At 47.7% G+C, this 20,045-nt stretch overlaps 5 protein-coding genes across 5 annotated transcripts; 2 read left to right on the forward strand and 3 right to left on the reverse strand.

Annotated features, from left to right (window-relative positions):
• Nucleotides 1-473: 473 nt before the first annotated feature.
• Nucleotides 474-3,424, forward strand: B0J16DRAFT_129106 (anaphase-promoting complex subunit 5-domain-containing protein). Its single transcript, XM_046121734.1, has 3 exons — nucleotides 474-1,643; nucleotides 1,691-1,784; nucleotides 1,837-3,424. The coding sequence occupies exons 1-3, from the start codon at nucleotides 881-883 to the stop codon at nucleotides 3,338-3,340; spliced, it is 2,361 nt and encodes a 786-aa protein (XP_045982969.1). The 5' UTR covers nucleotides 474-880; the 3' UTR covers nucleotides 3,341-3,424.
• Nucleotides 3,425-3,508: 84 nt separating this feature from the next.
• Nucleotides 3,509-4,356, reverse strand: B0J16DRAFT_320121 (complex I intermediate-associated protein 30-domain-containing protein; the record flags this gene model as incomplete). Its single annotated transcript, XM_046125548.1, has 2 exons — nucleotides 3,509-4,227; nucleotides 4,278-4,356. The coding sequence occupies 2 exons, from the start codon at nucleotides 4,354-4,356 to the stop codon at nucleotides 3,509-3,511; spliced, it is 798 nt and encodes a 265-aa protein (XP_045982970.1).
• Nucleotides 4,357-4,835: 479 nt separating this feature from the next.
• On the forward strand, nucleotides 4,836-6,364 carry B0J16DRAFT_341399 (uncharacterized protein). The gene is made up of 2 exons (XM_046127814.1): nucleotides 4,836-5,273; nucleotides 5,377-6,364. Exons 1-2 carry the CDS (start codon nucleotides 5,042-5,044, stop codon nucleotides 6,066-6,068), a joined length of 924 nt encoding a protein of 307 aa, XP_045982971.1. The 5' UTR covers nucleotides 4,836-5,041; the 3' UTR covers nucleotides 6,069-6,364.
• A 1-nt stretch (nucleotide 6,365) lies between these two features.
• On the reverse strand, nucleotides 6,366-8,767 carry B0J16DRAFT_362778 (uncharacterized protein; the record flags this gene model as incomplete). Its single annotated transcript, XM_046129832.1, has 3 exons — nucleotides 6,366-7,664; nucleotides 7,712-8,056; nucleotides 8,659-8,767. 3 exons carry the CDS (start codon nucleotides 8,765-8,767, stop codon nucleotides 6,616-6,618), a joined length of 1,503 nt encoding a protein of 500 aa, XP_045982972.1. The 3' UTR covers nucleotides 6,366-6,615.
• Nucleotides 8,768-10,286: 1,519 nt separating this feature from the next.
• On the reverse strand, nucleotides 10,287-13,932 carry B0J16DRAFT_384393 (uncharacterized protein; the record flags this gene model as incomplete). The annotated part of the gene is made up of 9 exons (XM_046131420.1): nucleotides 10,287-11,921; nucleotides 11,976-12,043; nucleotides 12,092-12,332; nucleotides 12,390-12,577; nucleotides 12,629-12,719; nucleotides 12,773-12,902; nucleotides 12,954-13,277; nucleotides 13,331-13,364; nucleotides 13,800-13,932. 9 exons carry the CDS (start codon nucleotides 13,930-13,932, stop codon nucleotides 10,287-10,289), a joined length of 2,844 nt encoding a protein of 947 aa, XP_045982973.1.
• Between the last annotated feature and the right edge of the window lie 6,113 nt (nucleotides 13,933-20,045).

Consider the following 20,045-nt stretch of genomic DNA (forward strand, 5'->3'; position numbering starts at 1 on the left):
TGAAAATCCAAACTCCTGCATCACTGGTGCACTGAGAAGAGCAAAACTGGTGTTGTCTTGTGTTGGTAGGAATAGAGCCTTGTATCCGACACCTGACTTCTATGCTTATCTTGGTGGCATTCGTCAGATTTTATGAAGCTTTTATGTTCCAATCTTCTGAGTACTGGCTTACCTCGTCTAATATAAGTTTGATACCTGCTAGACTCGTTCAAATGTGTTAGTTCTTTGGCTTAGACAACTGCTGATTGTTCTTGATTACTTTATACTGTCTAAATCATTACTGTTTGTATTCGATGGTTATTGCTGATGTTGTCTTCTCTCCAAAGTCTACGTCTCTAGCGACGTTCGAATTCTTCTACAACTCATCCATCATACTATTGTTCCATCATAACTGTGTATTGTGTTTCTATGTATTTCTTGGAGCAGATTATCTGACCTGAGTTACGTCTTGTTCTTGAAAACTCCCCTTTGACGTCGTGATTAAGCCCCCCACCAACAGAGATTGTGTCATCCCACTTCTATAGCGTCGACCGGAATTTTCCGAAGAAGCCCCGGCCAAATAACAACCCCTAACAGCACAACACCAATAGCGACGCGCCAGCCACAAAAAGGTCTAGCAATTATAACATCATTCAACGGGATTTTTAATGCTGAAGAAGGTTGGAGAAATTCGCTATCCATAGCTGAGGTGCCTGCCCCTAGCTAAGGTACTGAGTACCTAGGTACCTACCTACCTAGGTGATCCTTGGACACCTGATTGACTCTTAGGCAGGCGCGTGCGGGTGCTGTGTAGAACGTCGTTGGACGCGTCAATCCCTCCCTCGTTTCTCCCCCATAAAGCTTTGTTCGCAATACGTCTTCCAATTAATGGCTCATAATCATGGCTCGATACCTCAACCCGGCCAAAATCGGCCTTCTCGCCCTTGTAGAGCTCTATGTTGAAGGGGCAGTACCGAGTGATGCTATCCTGCCTGTATTGTCCTTTGTCACTTCTCACCTTATGGACCACTCTCCTCCAAAAGGCTCTGCTGATCAGTCTGAGCGATGGAGCAGAGCTGAGCGCACAGTCGGGCTCGTCATCAGCATCAAAGATTTCGAGAAACTTCTTGGAAGCTATCCCTTTCTGATGGGCATGCCGGGACGAAGATTATGGGATCAGTTCCTCGGAAAGCTTTGGGATATCAACTCGCTAGATGCGCTCCACAACTTCTTCGACAACTTGTCTGGAATGCTGAGCAAGACGAAAGAGGAGCGAAAGAGACTGGCTGAGTTGGGCCAGCCCGTAGAAGAGGACGAAGGCATTAAGCTCACGCCGAACTCTCCCTTTGGAACCTTTGTGCGGAGAGCCAGACTTGAATACCAACGACTACACTTTCACGACTGTACAGAGTTGTGGAAGCACTTTGTGCGATATCGACAACCCACTGCCTCTTACCTGAAGCGCAAAATCCCTGGATTTGGGCGACTGAGCTTTGACAATGTTCTCCTGGTGGGTGAACAAGAGGATTGGGACCACCAAAGTGTTATGGCCTTGGCTTCAGTGGCATATGGTGATATGCTTACGGGAGATCAAAATGGATCGCTCCCTGTCAGTACGGATGACATTGAAAGTCTCCTGGAATTCCAGATCGAACAAATGCAGAGTAAGGAACCCCTGGTGGCTTGTGTTTATCGATGCTAATAGGGTCAGAATTTGGCAATAGAGTTCCGCTCGAGATCCGTCATCAATTCCATGACCTGCTCAACGACAGTTCCCTCATCCCCAGTCTGACACACTACCTCAAGTAAGTCGACAATTGTCCCTGGCTAGGCCACTTGCAATCTAACAACGCACAGATTTCTTGACTCTTGGAGAGCTGGGGACTATCCCACTGCATTCGACTGTCTCCATAGATATTTTGATTACACCATGCAGAACCGAGACCGTTTGTTCTATCAGTACGCTCTCATGAACCTCGCTGTTCTGCAAGCAGACTTTGGCTGTCACAAGGAAGCAGTGGCTGCCATGCTCGAGACAGTGTCTACAGCCCGGGAAAACCGCGACATGACATGTCTCAACTTTGCTTTAAACTGGCTCTTCCACTTTGGTCGTGCACACCCTGATCTTGTCCAGAATCTGGAATCTAACAGTATGCTCGGTACTGGCAAAGAAAGCCTCGCCTTTCTCCGAGTGAAGGCTAAGGAGACGGGGATGTGGACACTATGGAGCTCAGTTCTCCTCAGTGAAGCGAAACTCGGACTGCTCAACGGCGACAGCGTGGCTACTGCCTTTGAATCCATAGTTCGAAGCTCACACATTATCGTCGAGAGAAACATGAAGAACATGTTCGGTTCACACCTATCACTCACCTCGGCTCTTTGGGATAGACTTGGACTGTCAACACTTTCCTCAGCGACTTGTGAGGTCTTCTTGAGATGCCATGCTCGTCACGCCATATTCGACGACGAGCTTAAGCTTACTTGTCGCCTTTCTCTTTTACTAGCATTGCGTGGTCGTTATGATGATGCGTTGAGCAAATTAGAACAACTGGAAGAAAACTCGCTCAGGTCTTGGAAGCCTAGCCAATACTGGCACAAGTACCGAGGAATTGTCAAGCTGAAGAGAGACCTACATCATAACAACCTGGAAGGCGCCGAGAGGCTGTTATCACAAATCCTACAGTCTAAAATGGATGACCTTGAACCTGACATGGCGTTTCTGGTGGACACTCTTCACATTGACTATCTTACTCGCCGAGGAGACCTCCAAGCCGCTTTTAGTAAGGTTGACAGCATGATGTCGCAACTTCAAGACGAAAAGAAGGACGTTGTTCTTCGAGTCAAACTCCTGCTCCTCAAGGCTTCCCTCCTTGACAAGTGTGGCCGGCCACAGAGAGGGTTCACTACTGCCATGCGGGCCGCGAGCATCTCATGGGGAGCCCGTCTCATTCCATGTCTCTGGCAAGCGATTGGGTCTGTGTCAAACATTCTAATCTCACTCACAGAGTTCGAAGCTGCTTCGCAACTCTTGCTTGCTATTATACCCCGTTCTTTGGAATGCGAGACTGCGAGCCTCACAGCACAGCTCTACTGTTATCTCGCTGATGCTAACATGGGCCTTGCTGGCAAATGCGAGCCGAAATCGTCGAAACGGTTGGAATACATGACTAAAGCTCTCGCTGCTGTACAGAAGTCTTTTGACCACTACTCAAGCATCGAAGACATCAATATGCAATGCCAGATGATGGCGAAAAAGGCCATGATCATGAAGGTGACGGGAGACCTGGCCTTGGCTGCAGATTATGCTGCGGCTTACGTATCACTACGGAAGACCGCTGAATCACTCAGCCTCGAAGGGTAATGATTGATGATTGCGAAGACAAATGCATATATACCCGGGAAACAATCCATAGAGTTCATTACAGTTTCATTTGTACAGTAACCAGTGATACACTGGCTGGTTCGTAGAAGCTCACCCAAGGTTATCGAATCTATAAGTACATGTATATCAACTCTGGTCCCATGGCATCTACCATCGCACCTTTTCGCCCTTTTTATTCCTCAATTCACCCCCTTCTGGAACAGCTGAAGCTTGAGGTTCTTCTTCTGTTATTTCCGCCTCACTCGCGTCGTTGGTGGCCCAAGCTCTCTCTATACAAAGCTCAAAAGGGCCATCAACACGGTCCGTCAGTCCAACACCTACAGTTAATACCTTCTGTCGTAACATCTCGGTCTGCGGCTCGACAACAAAACCGTGGTTTGTTCTTACAAAATCGTTCCATTTGATCAGCACTGTCTCCCACTGACCCGGTCGTTTTGGAAACAGTCGATGTTGGTGCAGATCTGATGGCTCAACACTCTCTGTTTGCAGATTGACGAAGTAACTGCGACCATCAGATTTAATACGTAAGGCGAGGTAGATATAGGGATCAATGTCCCACATGGAACGACCGAACATGGTGGGTCTTTGATCGGGAGATCGGAAACCAGCGAAGCCTGTACGTTGGATGTTGGGGCGGTCGTCAGGGAGGCGGGTAGAGATGTTGCCGTGAAAACGGGCATATGCGGAGGGTGTCTTGTTGGAGTTGGTGCTTGACTCGGTAGACTTCTCGAAGTCAAAGTTGCTTTGTGAGAAACCGCCAATCGTTTTATCAGACATGACAATGCAGTCGTGGACATTGTCGGGGGTATTGAAGTTGTATAGAGGCTTGGGCTGTGTAGCGCCTTTGATGGTTTCAAAGGTCACGGCTGTGACTATCAGTTAGCTTTGTACTACATTGGAAGAAACCAGAATGTACCTATTTGAGTGCGTCTTTTTAGTTCATCCATACTCCGACCAAAGAAGCTTCTCGAGAAGAGTGTATGGGTGACCCTCATGATGGGCAATTGACTGTGATGGATGGTTCGATGGAGAATTCGAGTCGAAGTTTACGCTGTCGCAAGCTTTTCCGTAGAGCCCAATTGGCTCACCGGGAGTCGAAGAACATTAGGTTTGATCTTAGTAGCAGCTGAAGCTGTGATAGTGAGCCTTTGCTCGTGGGTTAGGCTGTTAAGCTATGATGTTGTGTGTAGAGTTGAAGTTCTACCTGTAAGGAACATATGTGATTTACACGTAGTACCCTGTGTGTATTGCACGATTCTGGACGAGAAATACCCCACCTTATCACTTGGACCACTCGACTACCTCCTACCTTACCTGCATAATGGATGGTTTATCTAATACTTCTACTGAATCTGATGAGTACCTATATTGGGACCTCTTCTGCAAAGCCGGTGCCCCGACTCATTCTAATTCGAAATAGAATATATCCAGGTACTACTTAGATTGGAAGACGGGTGTCCTGGCCATGTGCGCCGGTATCGGCACATAGTTGTTCCGTCATCAGCCCAGAACCATGAAATTCTTCAGTGGCAGAAGACGATGATGGCCGAAGCCAGCTCCAGCTCGATTATGACCCTGCGCCGCCGGTAACTGCCGGGTGTCCATCCATACCTTTTTTGTGCGTTTCGCCAATTCGGTTCAGACCAAAAGAAAAAAACGTAAAAATATAGAGGTTCGCCAATGTCTTCCTCGGCGATGGCGCTGCGCCCGGCCATCTTGCGCCAGAGCGTTCTCGGAGCAGCGAGGGTACAATGTCGGTACATGTCAATGCCCTCCCGGGAGAGAATGTTGCGAGAAATGCGAAGGGCAGCTACGAAAGACTCCAAGAAGACGGATGTTGAGTCCATGTCTGCAATCCAGAAGAAAGCCAACGACGAGTACTTCAAGTCTGGGGGCGGCCCATTGTTTCCTGGTGAGTGCAAGATGGATAGACTGACATCTTGGTTCATACATACGCCAATTGATGCAGCAAGCCATGGATGTGATATGAAAAGGAAGAACTAACAGTATAATAGGCACGTTCGTTCCTCTCCCTCTATCACGATACCCCTCCGGCGCCTCCAACTTCCTGAACTACGCCTGGTACCGATTTCGTCAATGGGGGATCGAGTTTCTTTCCCTCCTCCAATTCAAGCTAAAGTCGATGCCCAATTGGACAACACGACCCAAGTGGAAGATCGGCCGTGGAAAGATCGCGCCTACCGCAAAGAACATGTATATGGAGATGCTTGGAGCCTTTGCGGCGGGCGACAAGTCTACAATCAACAGCCTATGCCTTGGCCAGTTCGGCAAAAAGCTCACAGCAGCTATCGACCGTCGTAACGCCGGTGAACGTGTTACATTCGAGCTCGTCAAGGTCAATAAGCCATTATTCTATCCCCGTGTGGTAGCACACCAGGTGCACAATATCAACCCCCACGACAAGGACAACTGCACGGAGCAGGCTGTTATTGCGATTGCCTCGACGCAGCGTGTCGCAAAATACAAGAAGCCCACTGGTGAGCTTGTCCCTGGTAGCACAAAGGTGCAAGACAAGGTGGAGTACGTGGTGCTCTCACGACAGGTCAACGAGAAGACATTCCAGTCCACACCATGGCGAATCTGGGGAACCGTCCCTGCTACAACACTTGAGTCATACCAAAAAGAGCAGGATTGGATTATGAAGGAGCAGGCTCAGCGTGCTGGGTGGAAAGGTCCTTTGAAATAAAGGGCGAAGTTGTATACATTAGGCAAGTGGTGTCCACAACATGAGTGAGCTCGAGCCGAGAAAACGGAATCGTGTAAAATGATCGTGTATATTGTACGAAAAGCATATATGTACTATAAAGCAGCATTGGGGCCGGCGAACGGAGGTTTGCAAAGTACTTCTCCAAATCAGTTCTGAATAATTCACCCTTGAAATAATCCTATTGTGTCAGTTGGTTCTCGAGAGCTGTAGAACCGAAAAACAATGCACAACGATTTCGTTATGTTGCGGAAAGGACTGGAGCTTTGGCAATTTGTTATCTGCAAATAGCCTTGGTCAACTGCCATGTCTCGATCAAAGTGAACATGTACATGCGTGAGAACGAAATGATATTTAAAGCTCAGAGAAAGTCTTACGAAGAACAGACAATCTAATCAAACTAAATGTACTTTTTTCACACCCCCTTGTTACACTCCCGAGTTGTGATCAATACAGCATCGATTTTATTGAATCGGATGCCACTCTCCAATGGTGAAACAGAATCCAACGGCATCTGTCCAAAACCTGTTTAGAAAAACTTTCCCGTAGTCTGAGACACAAGGTTCTCAGAAGGAGTATCGTCGTCCCTGCTGGCAGGACGGAGATTCAGGGGGCGGTCCAGGGCGTCAAAACGATGTCCACGGACCTTGGCATAGACGAACTGGAAGGTAATACGGAGAACCAGAGCACCACAGCCCCAAAGGAGACTACCGACGGGTGCGGCAACGAAAGCACCAAAGGCACTCCAGTCATTGCCGTACAGTCCCTTCTGCACAAGGAGAAGCTCCCCTGCCTCCTGAGCGTTTCCGTAGTAAACACAACCGAAGATGAAGACGGTCAAGATACCGCCAAGACCACCCACAACGACTTCGAAGCCGCGCCACCAGTAAAACTTTTCGACAAGCCCGATTACCAGGACCGGGATGGTAGCAGCAGAAATGAGATCGGTAATAAGCCAGATCTGAAGCACAGAGGGAGCTTTGAGGGCGATGGCAATGACGGGAATGATGACGAGTACCACAATGCCACGGATGTACCAGATGTTGAGCTTGTTGCGGAAGAGATCGTTGGAGCCTGAAGAGACCATGGCAGACTGAAGACTGTCGAAGGCAGCTGTGCTCATGGTGACGACCATGACGAGAACAATACCAACGACCCAACTAGGAAGGGTCTCAAGAAGGATGAAGAAGGCCACCGAACCAGAACCGGCACTGTCCTCGAGAGGCAAAGCTCCTGACCAAACAGCAATGAGACCAGTAGAACCAACAAGAGTAAGGACACACAGGATGACAATCGTGGCAATGGTGGTTCCAATTCGGAGGTCCTTGTCTGTCTTGGAAGCAAAGGTTCGCAGCCAGAAGGAAGAGAGGAAGAAGTCATTGGTTAGAACAGCAACAGGTAGAATGTACAGAAGCTGCCAGCCAAGCAAGTTGGGCTTGGTAAGACCGGACTCATCGATAAGAGGTCGCTGGATCTCAGTCTTGGCACCGATGGTGATGGCAGCGATGATGACAAGGCCAATGACCATGGTACCTTGGACGACATCGGTGATGAAAGAGATTCTGAATCCACCAAGAGCTTACACAGTTAGACGGGAATTTTGAATTGTAATACAGAAGACTCACATGTGTAGATAGTAGTGATAGCACACTGGACAATCATGACCGGAAGGGGATCAAGACCAGTCAAGGCTTGAACCACCTGCCCGATAGCTGAGAGCTCGGAAACCATGTATAAGAACAAAGTTACTAGCGACATAAAGCTCAGATACAGCATGGTGATAACACCGTATCGCTGTCGAGTCCATTCAGTGAGGACGAAGCCTTCGGGGCATCGGCGTCGGATGATGGGACCAAGGTATCCGAAGATAAGCATGGGCAGAGAGGACGCAAGGGCGTACACTAACATACCCTGCACACCAGAGATGGTGGCCAACTCAGGATACGAGAAGAGAATACCAGAACCGAGAGCTATAAGAGTCAGTTGTCATTCCATCGTTTTCAGGGGGGGCAGGGATGGAATTGGAGCGGCAACACTTTTCCCACGCAAGCATTAACTTGATCGAGTATTTACGGTACAATCTCAGCTTCGCCGTCGCACATCAGGATCTCCCCAGAAAGACACATACTCTTGCCACAGCAAGCAAGTGTTCCGAGGTTGGATCCAGACGCTACGTCAACTCAGCGCCCGTAGTGAGCCGCATCCTCTCCCCCCAGCCTCCCGAGATTGCCTCTCTGGAGCAGGTTCGAAGTAGCCAGGCTCAGCAACGAGAAGAATATTCTCAGCTGAGCCCAGACAAAGGTTAGTAGCAACAGAGTCCGAGGGCAACTCGGGGGGTTGAAGGGGGGAGAAGAAGAAGATCTTTCATTCAATGTACGAACCTGCTCGTTCATTTTTGATTGGTATACTCGACCATGAGAAGTATCGGATTAGAACTCGTTTGAGTCCTTGCAGCCGGTTTCTTCATGACTGCGCAAGTCTTTGCTGTTGTGTTGCGTCTGCGTTTGCATTTGCATTTGCATTTGCTACCGCTCCGGAATGCTGAACTGAGAGCACTATTGGCTCTACTCACCGGAAGCGATGAAGTTGAGGGCCAGAGGGAAGGCTGTTGTGATGGTCAGCCGGTTGTCAAACGAGTTGAGAAGAGATGGCGAGATGGAGATGCTCATGAAAGATTCCATCAGTGTAACTTGTGGCTACAGTGCTTTCATCTCGTGTGAGCATCTCAAAGGTTGAAAGTTCTAACCCGTCTGCGTTCCGTTGCCTGAAAGGAAGTCGGCCTTGGACTGGTTTCTCATCTTCCAAGCAATGCCAGTTCCCATGAGTCTAGATCTGGTTATCAGCTTCATGATCACCAGCGTCAATATCAGCAAGATTGGATCACGAACAGAAAGGCGCCATAAGTGACGTAGATGACGGCGTTTGATGCCGCAAAGGAAGGGAAACCCATTCTAGCTGGCAGTGTCTTGTTTTGTTGGGCTATATTCGATTGATGATAGTAGTGAAATGAGTTGAGAGTTGAGGATTGAGAGGAAAAAACTGTATTCAAAGGCAATAAATTAAAAGTCTCGCCTGATTATTTATCTAGCGTTGAGTCCTACGCCCGATCGAGTAACGTTTTATCGCCAAATTGACTGTAACAAGGACGCTTGGCGAACAGTTCCAGGCCATCGAATGCTTGTCTTTAACTAGGTAAGTACCTAAGAGAGTGGGGGTCGTTTAATGGACTTTACTACAATATAATACGGTACCGCTGTAAACCGCCTGAGGACCCACGATTTAACTTACATGAGGCATAACTTGTCATATCATATTATTTAGCGATTTCGGCCCTTTTGCTCCTCTGGACATCATCACATCATGTCGCATTTACAATCACTAGCATCGAGGAATAAGGGGCACAAGTTTTGGTGGGTAAAAACCCATTAGTGAGAACACTGTTCCCTTTTTATCTTTTTTTGTGCTTTTCTAGAGAGTTTTATGTATATAAATCCGTACAATATTGATAAGACCAATGCGAGAATCTTCCCGCCTCGAACCCGATTTCTCAACCCGATGTGTTCTCTTGGCTCCCAACGGACATCTGTCTGTTAGATTCAACGTCTGTTTCTGAGCAGGAAGGTCCGTCTGTGAGTGGAGAAGTCTGTATGAGCAGAATTGCATCCCTTGTATGCTTCTGCTCAGCTTCTCAGTGAGAAGCCGCCGGGCTGTGGCAAAATGACAACTGTGCCAGGATGTGCTTGAAGGGGCGTTGACCAAAAAGAAACGTTTGAAAGAAAACTGAGCCGAGCCTCATGAATGTTGATGAGCCTAGACTGCTAGGCTGAGTCACTCATGTTGCACATAGTTGAGGAAGTGAGTTCAGCTATTGAATGGCCTAGACTGCTAGAGGCCGAAAGCTGAATTGCATGGAAGAGCAAAAAGAAATGAGCTGAGCACCATGAGTGTCGAGCTGATTTGTACTAATAAGTCAAGCTGGTACTGAAGTAGCGAGGATGAAGAGACTGAAGATGCTGGAATAATCAACGCGAGCGAACATACGTACGTGCATACAAACTTGCGAATCGAAAACTTGTCGACTAAAAGGATCGAAGATGAAGTGAGATCAAGTTGTCAAAATTTGAAGGCTGGAAGAAAGATTCGGCTCGACAGAAAGGCGTCTGAAAGCGAATCGTTATACTCACACGGCATTGTTGTGGATTACCGTCGGCGAGATGGGCCATTGTAGCGATTGTATCGCTTTGATTCGGAGCGCTGTGGCATCTGGTGATAAGTCTCCGCTGGACGACTTGGCATAGGTAAATTGCCAGTGGGAGCCATGTGGTTGTTGCCAACATATTGAGGCATGGGAAGCGGTGCGCGGTACTGTTGAGGATGAGGATACGCAGTTTGGGGCTGGCTTTGGGCGTGAACTTGTTGCGCATTCTGATACTGGACTTGAGGAGTCCGGTATACTGGACCACCATCGCCGTAGGATGCCTGAGCATATCCCTGGTACTGATTCTGGATGTTTCCATGGAAAGGGGTTTGCGATGGAGCCTGGTAATTAGTAAGTGCGCTGTCACCGTAAATGGGCTGGCCTGGAGCCTGATAAGAGGCCTGTGGAAGTTGTTGCACTTGGGGAGGTGCCTGGTACTGACCCCCAGGTTGTTGTGCAGGGTAGTTGTTGAACTGAGGATTCGTAGTGAGATGCGCAGCAAGTTGTTCGACAGGTACAGCAAAGTATACAAAGCCACCAGCGGGTTGAGGAGGCATCTGTGTCTGCACTTGTGCTCCCTGGTATGGAACAACACCTGTCAGGTGTTCTTGTCCGGAGGCATGCTGAAGAGGGACATCTTCAGTCATAGTCACAGCATCCTTCTTGGAAGTAGACGCCTTCTTTGCCTGAAGAGCTTCTGCTGACTTATGCTCTTTAAGATAACGCTTTTCGACAAGTTCGTTTCTCTTCAGGTTTTGTTCTGAGAGATGACTTCGTCTAAGCTTCGAACGGACCTTGGCTTTCTTTCGCTTGAATCCAATCTCTTCCTCTGCAGTGCCCGGAGTTCGCCAGTCACTAGATCCCTCACTGTCACTGACATCTAGGGCCGGTGGAACGGGGAAGAGGGCGGAGGGGCCGCGACGATGCCCCTTCACTGCATCATCATCCTCATCTTCAATGGCGATTTCGCATCGATCCGCCGCAAAGTCGGCAGCAGGCGAGAACGCATAAGAGATAGAGCGTTCCGGAGCGGTCATACGATCGGCAAAGGATTTCAAGAGAGCCTTGTTGGGACAGGGTTGCTCAGGAGACGAATCTGTAGGAGACAGGACATAAACCGGAGAGGCTTCAACAAAGCGCGATGGACCCCAGTGAACGTTGTTACCCATGTAGTTGGGTACGCCAACCTTTTCAGGTGACTGGATTGGAGTAAACTCGTCTAACCCAGTACCATCGAACATAGGCCCCTTGGCTGGAGGCATGACTCCTTGTTGGTGGTTTGCTCGTTCGTTCTTCTGAGACGTTGCAATGATGTCCCAAGGGATAGGGGAAAGTCCTGCAGTAGAGAGCATGCGGTTATGGTTGGTCTGGACGCCAGCGGGGGCAGGAGGCATAGGGAGCGCTCGGCCATGGTTGGTTTGGGGGTTGGTGGGCGCGACAGGTACAGAGTCCGCTTGTTGGTAGAAGTTTGAGTTCTCGAGGGGTGCAACGGCCGAAGAAGCTGCACGACGATGAGGACGCATAGGTAGACTCAATGGCTCTGGATGGAGAGACTGTGAGAAGCTTCGTACGTCTCGGGTAGGCTTGGTGCGCTTTCTCTCAACTCGTAAGATAGAGCCTTCAACGTGTGTTCCACTCTGAGAGTAACAGTTAGTAAGTTGAGGAATTGAGGGACTCCAATGAATACTTACGAATTGACGAATAGCCTCATCAGGGGCATCGGGGCGGTCAAACTCGACGAAAGCGTAAACATTGGGAGCTGAGATAGTTAGTTGAAGAGCCGTATGAGACGAGTTGTGTTTCTTACTGCCACCATGGATACTGGGGTCTTTTCTCAAGTCAACAGATGTAACCTCTCCACACAAGGAAGTTAGTCTGTGTACAAGGGCTTCATCAGCATGAGGAGGCAGGTTTCCCATGAAGATTGAACGGCGGTCCCTGTCATAGTGCTCCATGAAAGTTTGATCTCCTGGAGCACGTTCAGAACGGTCCTGGCCAATCTTGGGGTCGTATGACATAATCATGAAGACATTCGAGAGACCAAAGGACTAGGTAAGCATATGTTAGTCATGTCCAGCTTGATAAGACTCTATAGCAGAACCTACTTTGACAACATCGCGTCTCGGATCAAACTTCTCATACTGCACCAGCAGAGAAGGGGGGACACTAAGCTTCGATTGGATTTGGGGGCTCAAGGGCTCAATCTTGGCAATCTTTCCGAAACGAGCAAAGATGTTCTGCGCTTCTTCGCGCTGGACTGGACGGTTGTTCCTGCGGAAGATGATGTAGGCTACTAAAGAAAGGTTAGTAGCGAGCCTATCGACATCGATGTAAGGGCTCATACAGCTTCCTCCGCACTTCTCCAACCGGAGTTTACGGCCCATGATCGACTCTCCCCATGCCTTCTCCAAGGCAAAGTCGGCATGCTTGCGCTCCTACAAAACTAGTTAGTCGGTCTGTCACAAAAGACAACTATGAGCTAACTTACGGTGAATTGTGCAAATGCGTAAGGCATGAGTCTTCGATCGCGCTTCACTTTAACGAATACAGTTCCAAAGTTGCCAAAGAACTTGGTGAGTTCGTTTTCAATGCTTCTGTCGTCAACGGCCTGGGATAGGCTTGGGAGGAGTTAGCAGATTCATCAGCGGACGATTAGATGTGTGACTTACTTGGCAACGAAAAGACATGCCTCGGCTGGATAGACGGCTTGGGCGTCAAAAGTCTCGTTAGAATTGGCGACATGCTGGGACTTCTCAGTGGCGGTAGTAGTCTGAGCTTGAGATTCGACAAGTTGAGTGTGGTCTTCGGAGGGCACTGCTTCAACATTTCGCTCGTCGTCGTCTTCGAAGGATGCAGGTCTAGTCAAGTTAGAGACGCTATCTTTAACATAGCCATAGTTGGATTCAACGAACTCCCACTGAGGTTTGACGCTGTCGTCATAGTCGTCCTGCTTTTCAGGTGAATCATATGCTGTTTTGGGCAAGGTAGGAAGACTAAGCTTTTGTCAGGGATGTCCAAACAATAACATTTTAAAGTGAAAGCCTACCTTTTCACGTTTGAAAGAGGTCGGTAAGGCGAACCTAGAGCGTATTAGTATGCTTTCGTTTTGGAACGGTAAGGAAGGCTGTTTGACAACAAAGGAGTTTCAGGGGTCACGCTGAAGGGAAAACGTAAAAGCCACATTCTCCACGCAAACTATGCAGACAAACAGAATGGACTATATCGCGAAGAGATAGACTTGAGTCGCTTTAAAGACAGAAGAAGGAAACATTGAAATGGAAAGATACAAGAAAGGATCCAAACGACGCAACACCCTTCAGTGTGAGTCTTCTGCATCCTCGATTGTGAACGAAGGGGGCGGAAAGGCGCACAACAGATCCAAGAAGGAAAATAGAAAATGCATAATGAAGAGCGAGAGATTGCAAGACAGAATGATGAATGAAGGAAGGGAAGAAGAAAGGGGATTAAGAGACACTATGGGCTGTGATGGTAGCGGAAGCAAGAGAATCACTTACCCCTGGGCGAGCCAGCATCCGACTGTGTCTCAAAAGCAGACTCGTCGATGCCAAAGATCGCCAAGGCGCTTCTCTGCTGACGTTCTGACGTCGCAGGATCGTGCGGGCGACGATACTCAGGGGGAGACGACATGGCGATGTCGTCGCAAGAGTGGTAGCGGTAGCTAGTGAGTAACAAGAATACGACGTCAGCTTCAATCCAAGAGAGACAGGGAAAGAGTAGGGATAGGAGAGCGATGTTCTGTGGATCTGCTCGGGAGGGGGAGAGAGCTGACTTACTTTGAAGTTTCGTCGCGTGATGTTTTTGGAGTGTTGTTTTGAATGGGAGGAGTGTGCTCCCGAGCGGTCCGATGACCAAGAGAGCTTGTAGGACAATGAGATGAGCGGCAGAGAGTTTTGAGACGTTGCTTGTGATCTGTAGGTATGTGTTAGGTTGAAAATGGAAATGTGAAGCTCGAGAAATGTTATCGTGAAAGGACACAAGGGGATCAGGTGAGCAGCGAAGGAAGTGAACACGAACGGAAACTTCTTATAGAGAAGAGAAAGAGAGAGAGAGCAGGAGAAGGAAAAGGAGGAGAGTGTATTCTTGTTTGAATAGAAGGAGTCGAGGCAAAGGATGATACTTACTGTGGGAGCGTTGTGATTGTTGTCTCTGCTTTGTTTCTCGACGGAGTTCGGGAGAGGAGGAGTAGTGGGGGAGAAGTGGTGCTTCAGTGGGAGAGGGGGTCAGAGGCGAATCAGTCGGAGGGCGGATCGAACCGAGTAGGGGTAGGGGACTTGACCAAGCTGAAACATAATAACATGACCGGAAAACTCGAGGCACTTCAACTGTAACTGCTATCACAAACCATTCAGGACTAAAGGAGACTTTTTAGAAAGACGCAAACCACTATCAAGTAACTATTGACTCTATTCATATTTCTTTACCGGTATCCTGTATGCTTTTTCGTCGTGAGAGAGCAGTTATGGCGGTGATGGGGTCCTAGGATAGTCCTCTACAAAGAGCAAGATAGGTGCCGTGACCTCGCACATATAGGCTACTGTCAACTACTACAGGCAGGTATAACTCCCTGAGAAGCATATCAATGGCCGCAGAGCCTTTGTACTTACCGTTGGGTGTCTGGTTTTAGCAATCGTCCAATGATGCATATTTGCTCTGCGAGTCCAGAACACACTTCAAAATATTGGAGTATGACTCAGAGGAATACCTTTGCTGTATCTGACTGTAGCTATTCCAATGCATTCGCTTCACTCATATGTATACTGAAGGCAAAGTATCGAAGCTTGCCGTCACAAACAGTCGGATATCAAAGGATGAACGAAGAGCAAAAGAATTTCGTTTGTTCCTGGCAAACACTCGTCGATGCCTTCTCGAAATGCTGAAATCATAATTTTATGTTACTTCCAGAGACTAAAGGTGATTCTCTGGTAATCCTGTGAGTTCTTCGCTTTGATTACGTCGAAAATATCGGGCCCATCTTGTACTAGGGCTCCCAACACTACCGCCTCTAACCTGTAACCACTTGAACTCACAAATATGCCATGACTTCCCATAAAGACTTTACGAGTAAGTAGTATCGAATGACTTTATTATGGATTCTTTGTGTCTGATCGTTCAACAGAACATTTCTAAAAATCAAAGGTAGTGCGCGATACTCCATTCTACCCATCCTCCGACGCCAGCCTACTTTGCACGACTTTGAATTCGATCTTGCAGCAAACCATCTAGCTACTACGAGACCGCTATCCTAAGAGCCATATCAGCCCGAATCCTCCAAAACTACAGACCGCTGCCTTCGTCTATGGCACCGAGGCACCCAACAAACTTACACAGACGTGGGACCGGGACCCTATGAGCGCCAGCATCCCTTAGAAAAGAGCCTTGCTAAACAACGAAAGAACCCTCATAGTGTATCAAATCCTCCAGAGACCAAGTATCTATCAAAAGCGGCATTCTACCTGTTGTGGTTGCAGAGAAAATCGAAATGGCGCTCAAAGTGCCCCCGAAGAGACCAAGGCGCCTTGACTGTCCATAGCGGGCTACAGTGGCTACTCTATGCCGGTAATTATCCCCTGATGAGTCCATCAGGGATAAGGTATCTAATTGGGACCAACTGTCACAGTATTCTACCAATTATTCAACAGGACCGATTCTCCAAAGACTCAACACCAAGAAACGGACGGTAAGACATATGCCCTTCTTCGAGAACAGTCCAGAAGCTCAATTGCTTCTCATACCATCAACAGATGACATTACTCGATCCTCTCAGCTCGACTTCCAGGTTTGGTAGAGGATATTGCAGTCCAGGGCTCTGGCGGAAGCAATTAGACTTGTGGCCTCCAACATACTTGGTGAGTTGAAAGTCTTGAGTTATGATCCCTTCAATAACCCCTTTACCAGTATATATTATCTACCGTTTACCCTCTTTACAGAAACACTATCCTTAGAAATTCGGCCCATTCATCATACTTCCGACGATCAAAAGGGAAGCGCCCTCTTCGTACCTCAAGAGTTTATCTTCACTGACATGCCATACGAAATGACATTCTATACCAGCTAGAACACTCCTCAACGTCTACGAGTAGTCAGCCAAGGTCCCTAGAGCGACCGAATTTAGGAGTCATTGATCTCGCCATTGAGGACGCAGAGTCATGTTGGACGCTGTTACTAGCTATTAGCCAGGAAAGAACAGTCCAGATACCTTGAAGCTTGTCTTGCTGATAGTTTGGATAACCAAGATGCGATAACACCAGCCTCTACTACCAGAAAGGTACAGAGATCGGGAGAAACGCCATGCAAGTCAAAGGAAAGCTCTGCTACGGAGACTTCTTCTTTACTTGGCTATTCAGTTCCCGATATCTTTTGGTACTAGCCGAAACTGTACTGTCCGTTAGTGGTTATGCTCTCTTAATACATAACTGTACTAACAATACCATGGTCTTTTATTGATAGGATATACAACCTTTGTTATACCCACCTCACCCGACGTCGAAACTCCGCCGCCATCTGGGTTCCCGAAATCTCAAGTGGCTAACAGTCGACTGCTCGAGCTCCTTTCCCTCTTTGCTTTCCTCAATACCCGTCTCCTTTTGTAGGGTCCTGGGACTGGTCCTTGCCGACTCAAACCCCTGGTTCTAAAGCTAAAGCGCATAGAACGTGGTCAGGAGTTCAGTGTCGCTCTGCCATCTCTCTCGCAGAAACCAGATGGTAGGACGGTTCAAGGCAGGGGCCTCGATCAGCCCGAAACTCAATTGGCCACCTATCGATTTTGATACAGGTTGCTTTGCTCAATCTGTTCCTACTTAATAAGAAAGACGCACAGAAGGGGGAACTTTGCTGGAAAGGAGAGTTCAGTATACCTCGAGTAATCCATCTCCCATGGTACTGTTATTTCTGGTAAACCCTTGACACCGATCCAACAAGATTGGCTTATACCCAGGTAAGTCTGAACAAAAGATGGGTATTTGAAACTAACATCTGGTTTTACCTCCGTTACGGAATTATACAGCGAACGAGACCCCAACCAAACCGAAGAATCAAGACTATGCCATTCCGACGACTTAAGACGATCCGACTGAACAGCCGAACACATTACTACCTTCCGACCTAACTGTAATATGCTTCCCTGTTCCTTCATATTATTCTCATACCTCACCGGACTCCTTTCCGCTCTTCTCCTCCTTGAGCTTTATTCAATAGTCATCGAGGGGGTCGATAGACCTGTTCCCCCGTCGCTGTAAGAGCCCACGGATTTTTATCGGTGGGTTATCGTTGTTTGTTCAAGAACCCTTCGTTGTAGTTAATTACATATTCCGAGGACTTTGGACAGAAGAACTTGAAAGATTCGGCGGATCAGTGGAACCTGGCAGAACGACATCAACACATGAAAGGGTTGTTGAACGTTCTGAACAGTGTACTAATCCGGACTGGAGCAGGCTTAATAGGTCATGTTTGGGCAAACTATTCCGTACAGCACGACTCCAACATCAAAGACGATGGTTGTCATTGAGAAATACGCCCAGCGGCTAGTTCAGCGTTGTAGTCGCAATCCAGACGCCCTTACCTAGCAGTCAACTTGGGGTAAAGAGAGCATTAGTCAGGCCAGTTATAATGCCCCTTGGCCATCTTTGGATCGTCAGAAAGCCAGTTCACTAATGTTTATACAGTTATAGGTCGTTACTCAACTCTCTTTGAACGAACAATTCTGCCTTGGGAGAAACCACATGCTGGGTATGGCAAAAGTAAAGGGTCTGGTACGAGCATTGGAGTCATGATGCTTCAAATGTGTAAAACCTCAAGTCTCATCATCCCGAGCGAATGAGTAGTTCGACAGGTATGTTATATGCCCTTAAAGAGGCAGTATCTGCTAACCCCTGCGTGAGTTCTTAGGCACGAATGAACTACCCTCCGACCCTTTCAAGGTTGAAATACCCCTGAGTTGGGCATATAGCGCGAGTGCTTTATACACTCTGGGTAGAACAAAGACCACTGTAAGAAAAATTCGAAAATGAAGGTAAACTGGCTCCATACTTACTATTTCGTTTCTACGAGAGTTCATTGGAGAATGTCTGTACACGACACAGAAATGCATCAGGCCAGCCATAGTTCCTAATGCTGGGGGTAGCATATAGGATCGGCGATGGCTTTGGGGTCTCATGTTCAACAGTCCATTGCCGCTTTTTCCCCCTAGGCAAGACCTGTAAGTACGTTGCGCTCTCTCGTCTTCCTTTCGAATTCTTATGTTCTTAGCCTTGAAACCATCGGATGGTTGCTGACCGTTGAATTGATGTTCAGTTGCCTACCCTCGAGTCGAAAGCACCAGTTCCTTGAAGTTCGAACTATCACAAGAACCAACATTCGTATTACCTTATACGATCTACTCTATATGAAGAGAATTCGTGTCGAAGCTCAACTGGTCCCCAAAGTTTTCCCTTTCAAACCCCAAGCGCAAACCCGATCTACAGTCGATTTAGGACAGAATTGGTACTCATGCCCAAGAACTTGGTCGACGTACCGGGTATAACATTCATATGAATGGCAACGGAAGGGCAAAGGGCACAAGTTTTGAGAAGCAAATTGCCTACGACGTATTTTATCACATAATTGGTTGAAGAATCGTTGTTCTGTGGGTAAGAACTCGACAAAGGAAAACTTGGATGATCGTGTAACTCAAAACGTACATTTCAACAGCAATGAATGTCTCGATCAAACAATTTGTATGTGCACCTGCTCGTTATCGAATAACACTTTGCTGGCAGGATAAGGGTATGGGAGGGCCAAAGCATAACACTAGGTCTTACTATGCTATGTCTCACATCTTAGTATCTAACCATAGATAAACGAGATTTTATTGATCAAATTGAGTCCCCAGGGCTGAATCTCATGGTACTAACGCTAGCAATACCCTGTGAATGTTGAAACGAAAAGAAATCTAGCCAAGACGGCTCCACAATCAGAGTAGGTTCTTCTCAAGTAGGTTACATGTCGAGTCACTCATGGACTGAATCAGATTGCTCCCCATCCTCCCCACATGTTCCCTTCCATTAACCTCACGTCAATAGGGAAGAAAACTCTTGAGTCACTAAATCTTTGTACAATGATGCTGCTGCTAGCTGATCGGTAACTACCTAGGTAGATGTAGGTACCTCAAGATTGCTTGACAAGTTCAGCAAATCCATTAGCCAGACACTCCTACATACCGGTATGGAGCCGGTGTGCCTAGCTGGGCATGCAAGTTACACCTGAATCTTCAATGCATGAATTGATAGGGCAATAAGGACGATCTGTTCAGGTTGTATTTACGGTTGTCCAATACAGATTCTGGCATTAATTCGGTGATTATCGTGAGGTTATGGCGCTTCGAGATATTCATCGGCAAGTGCCGCTGGTTTCCACTTTATGACAGCAGATACCAAGTGAGGAGAGAAGAGAAGAGAAGAGAAATGACTCTTGGAAGGGGCAACAAGTAGCCTAACAAGTACAATGATGCAATATCGGACATTCCAAGTAACATCTCCAAATGCCTAACTTCCCGACAAGTCGACGTGCAGTAAAGATCACGAGGCCATGTAGGAACAATGATAAGCTGCATGCTCTATAATACGGTATGTACATACGTGGGGCAGAGGAATTGTCCTCCGAGACTTAGCCTGACAACTGCACTGTACTCAGAGCCAGGACCGTACATAATGATGATGATGACGATGATTAACGTCAGCAGGGGCATTCTTCAGTCAAACAGGACT

The sequence above is a fragment of the Fusarium flagelliforme genome, assembly GCF_020744385.1.
Source record: "Fusarium flagelliforme strain FIESC 12 MPI-CAGE-AA-0113 chromosome Unknown B0J16scaffold_4, whole genome shotgun sequence".
NCBI classification, from domain to species: Eukaryota; Fungi; Ascomycota; class Sordariomycetes; order Hypocreales; family Nectriaceae; genus Fusarium; species Fusarium flagelliforme.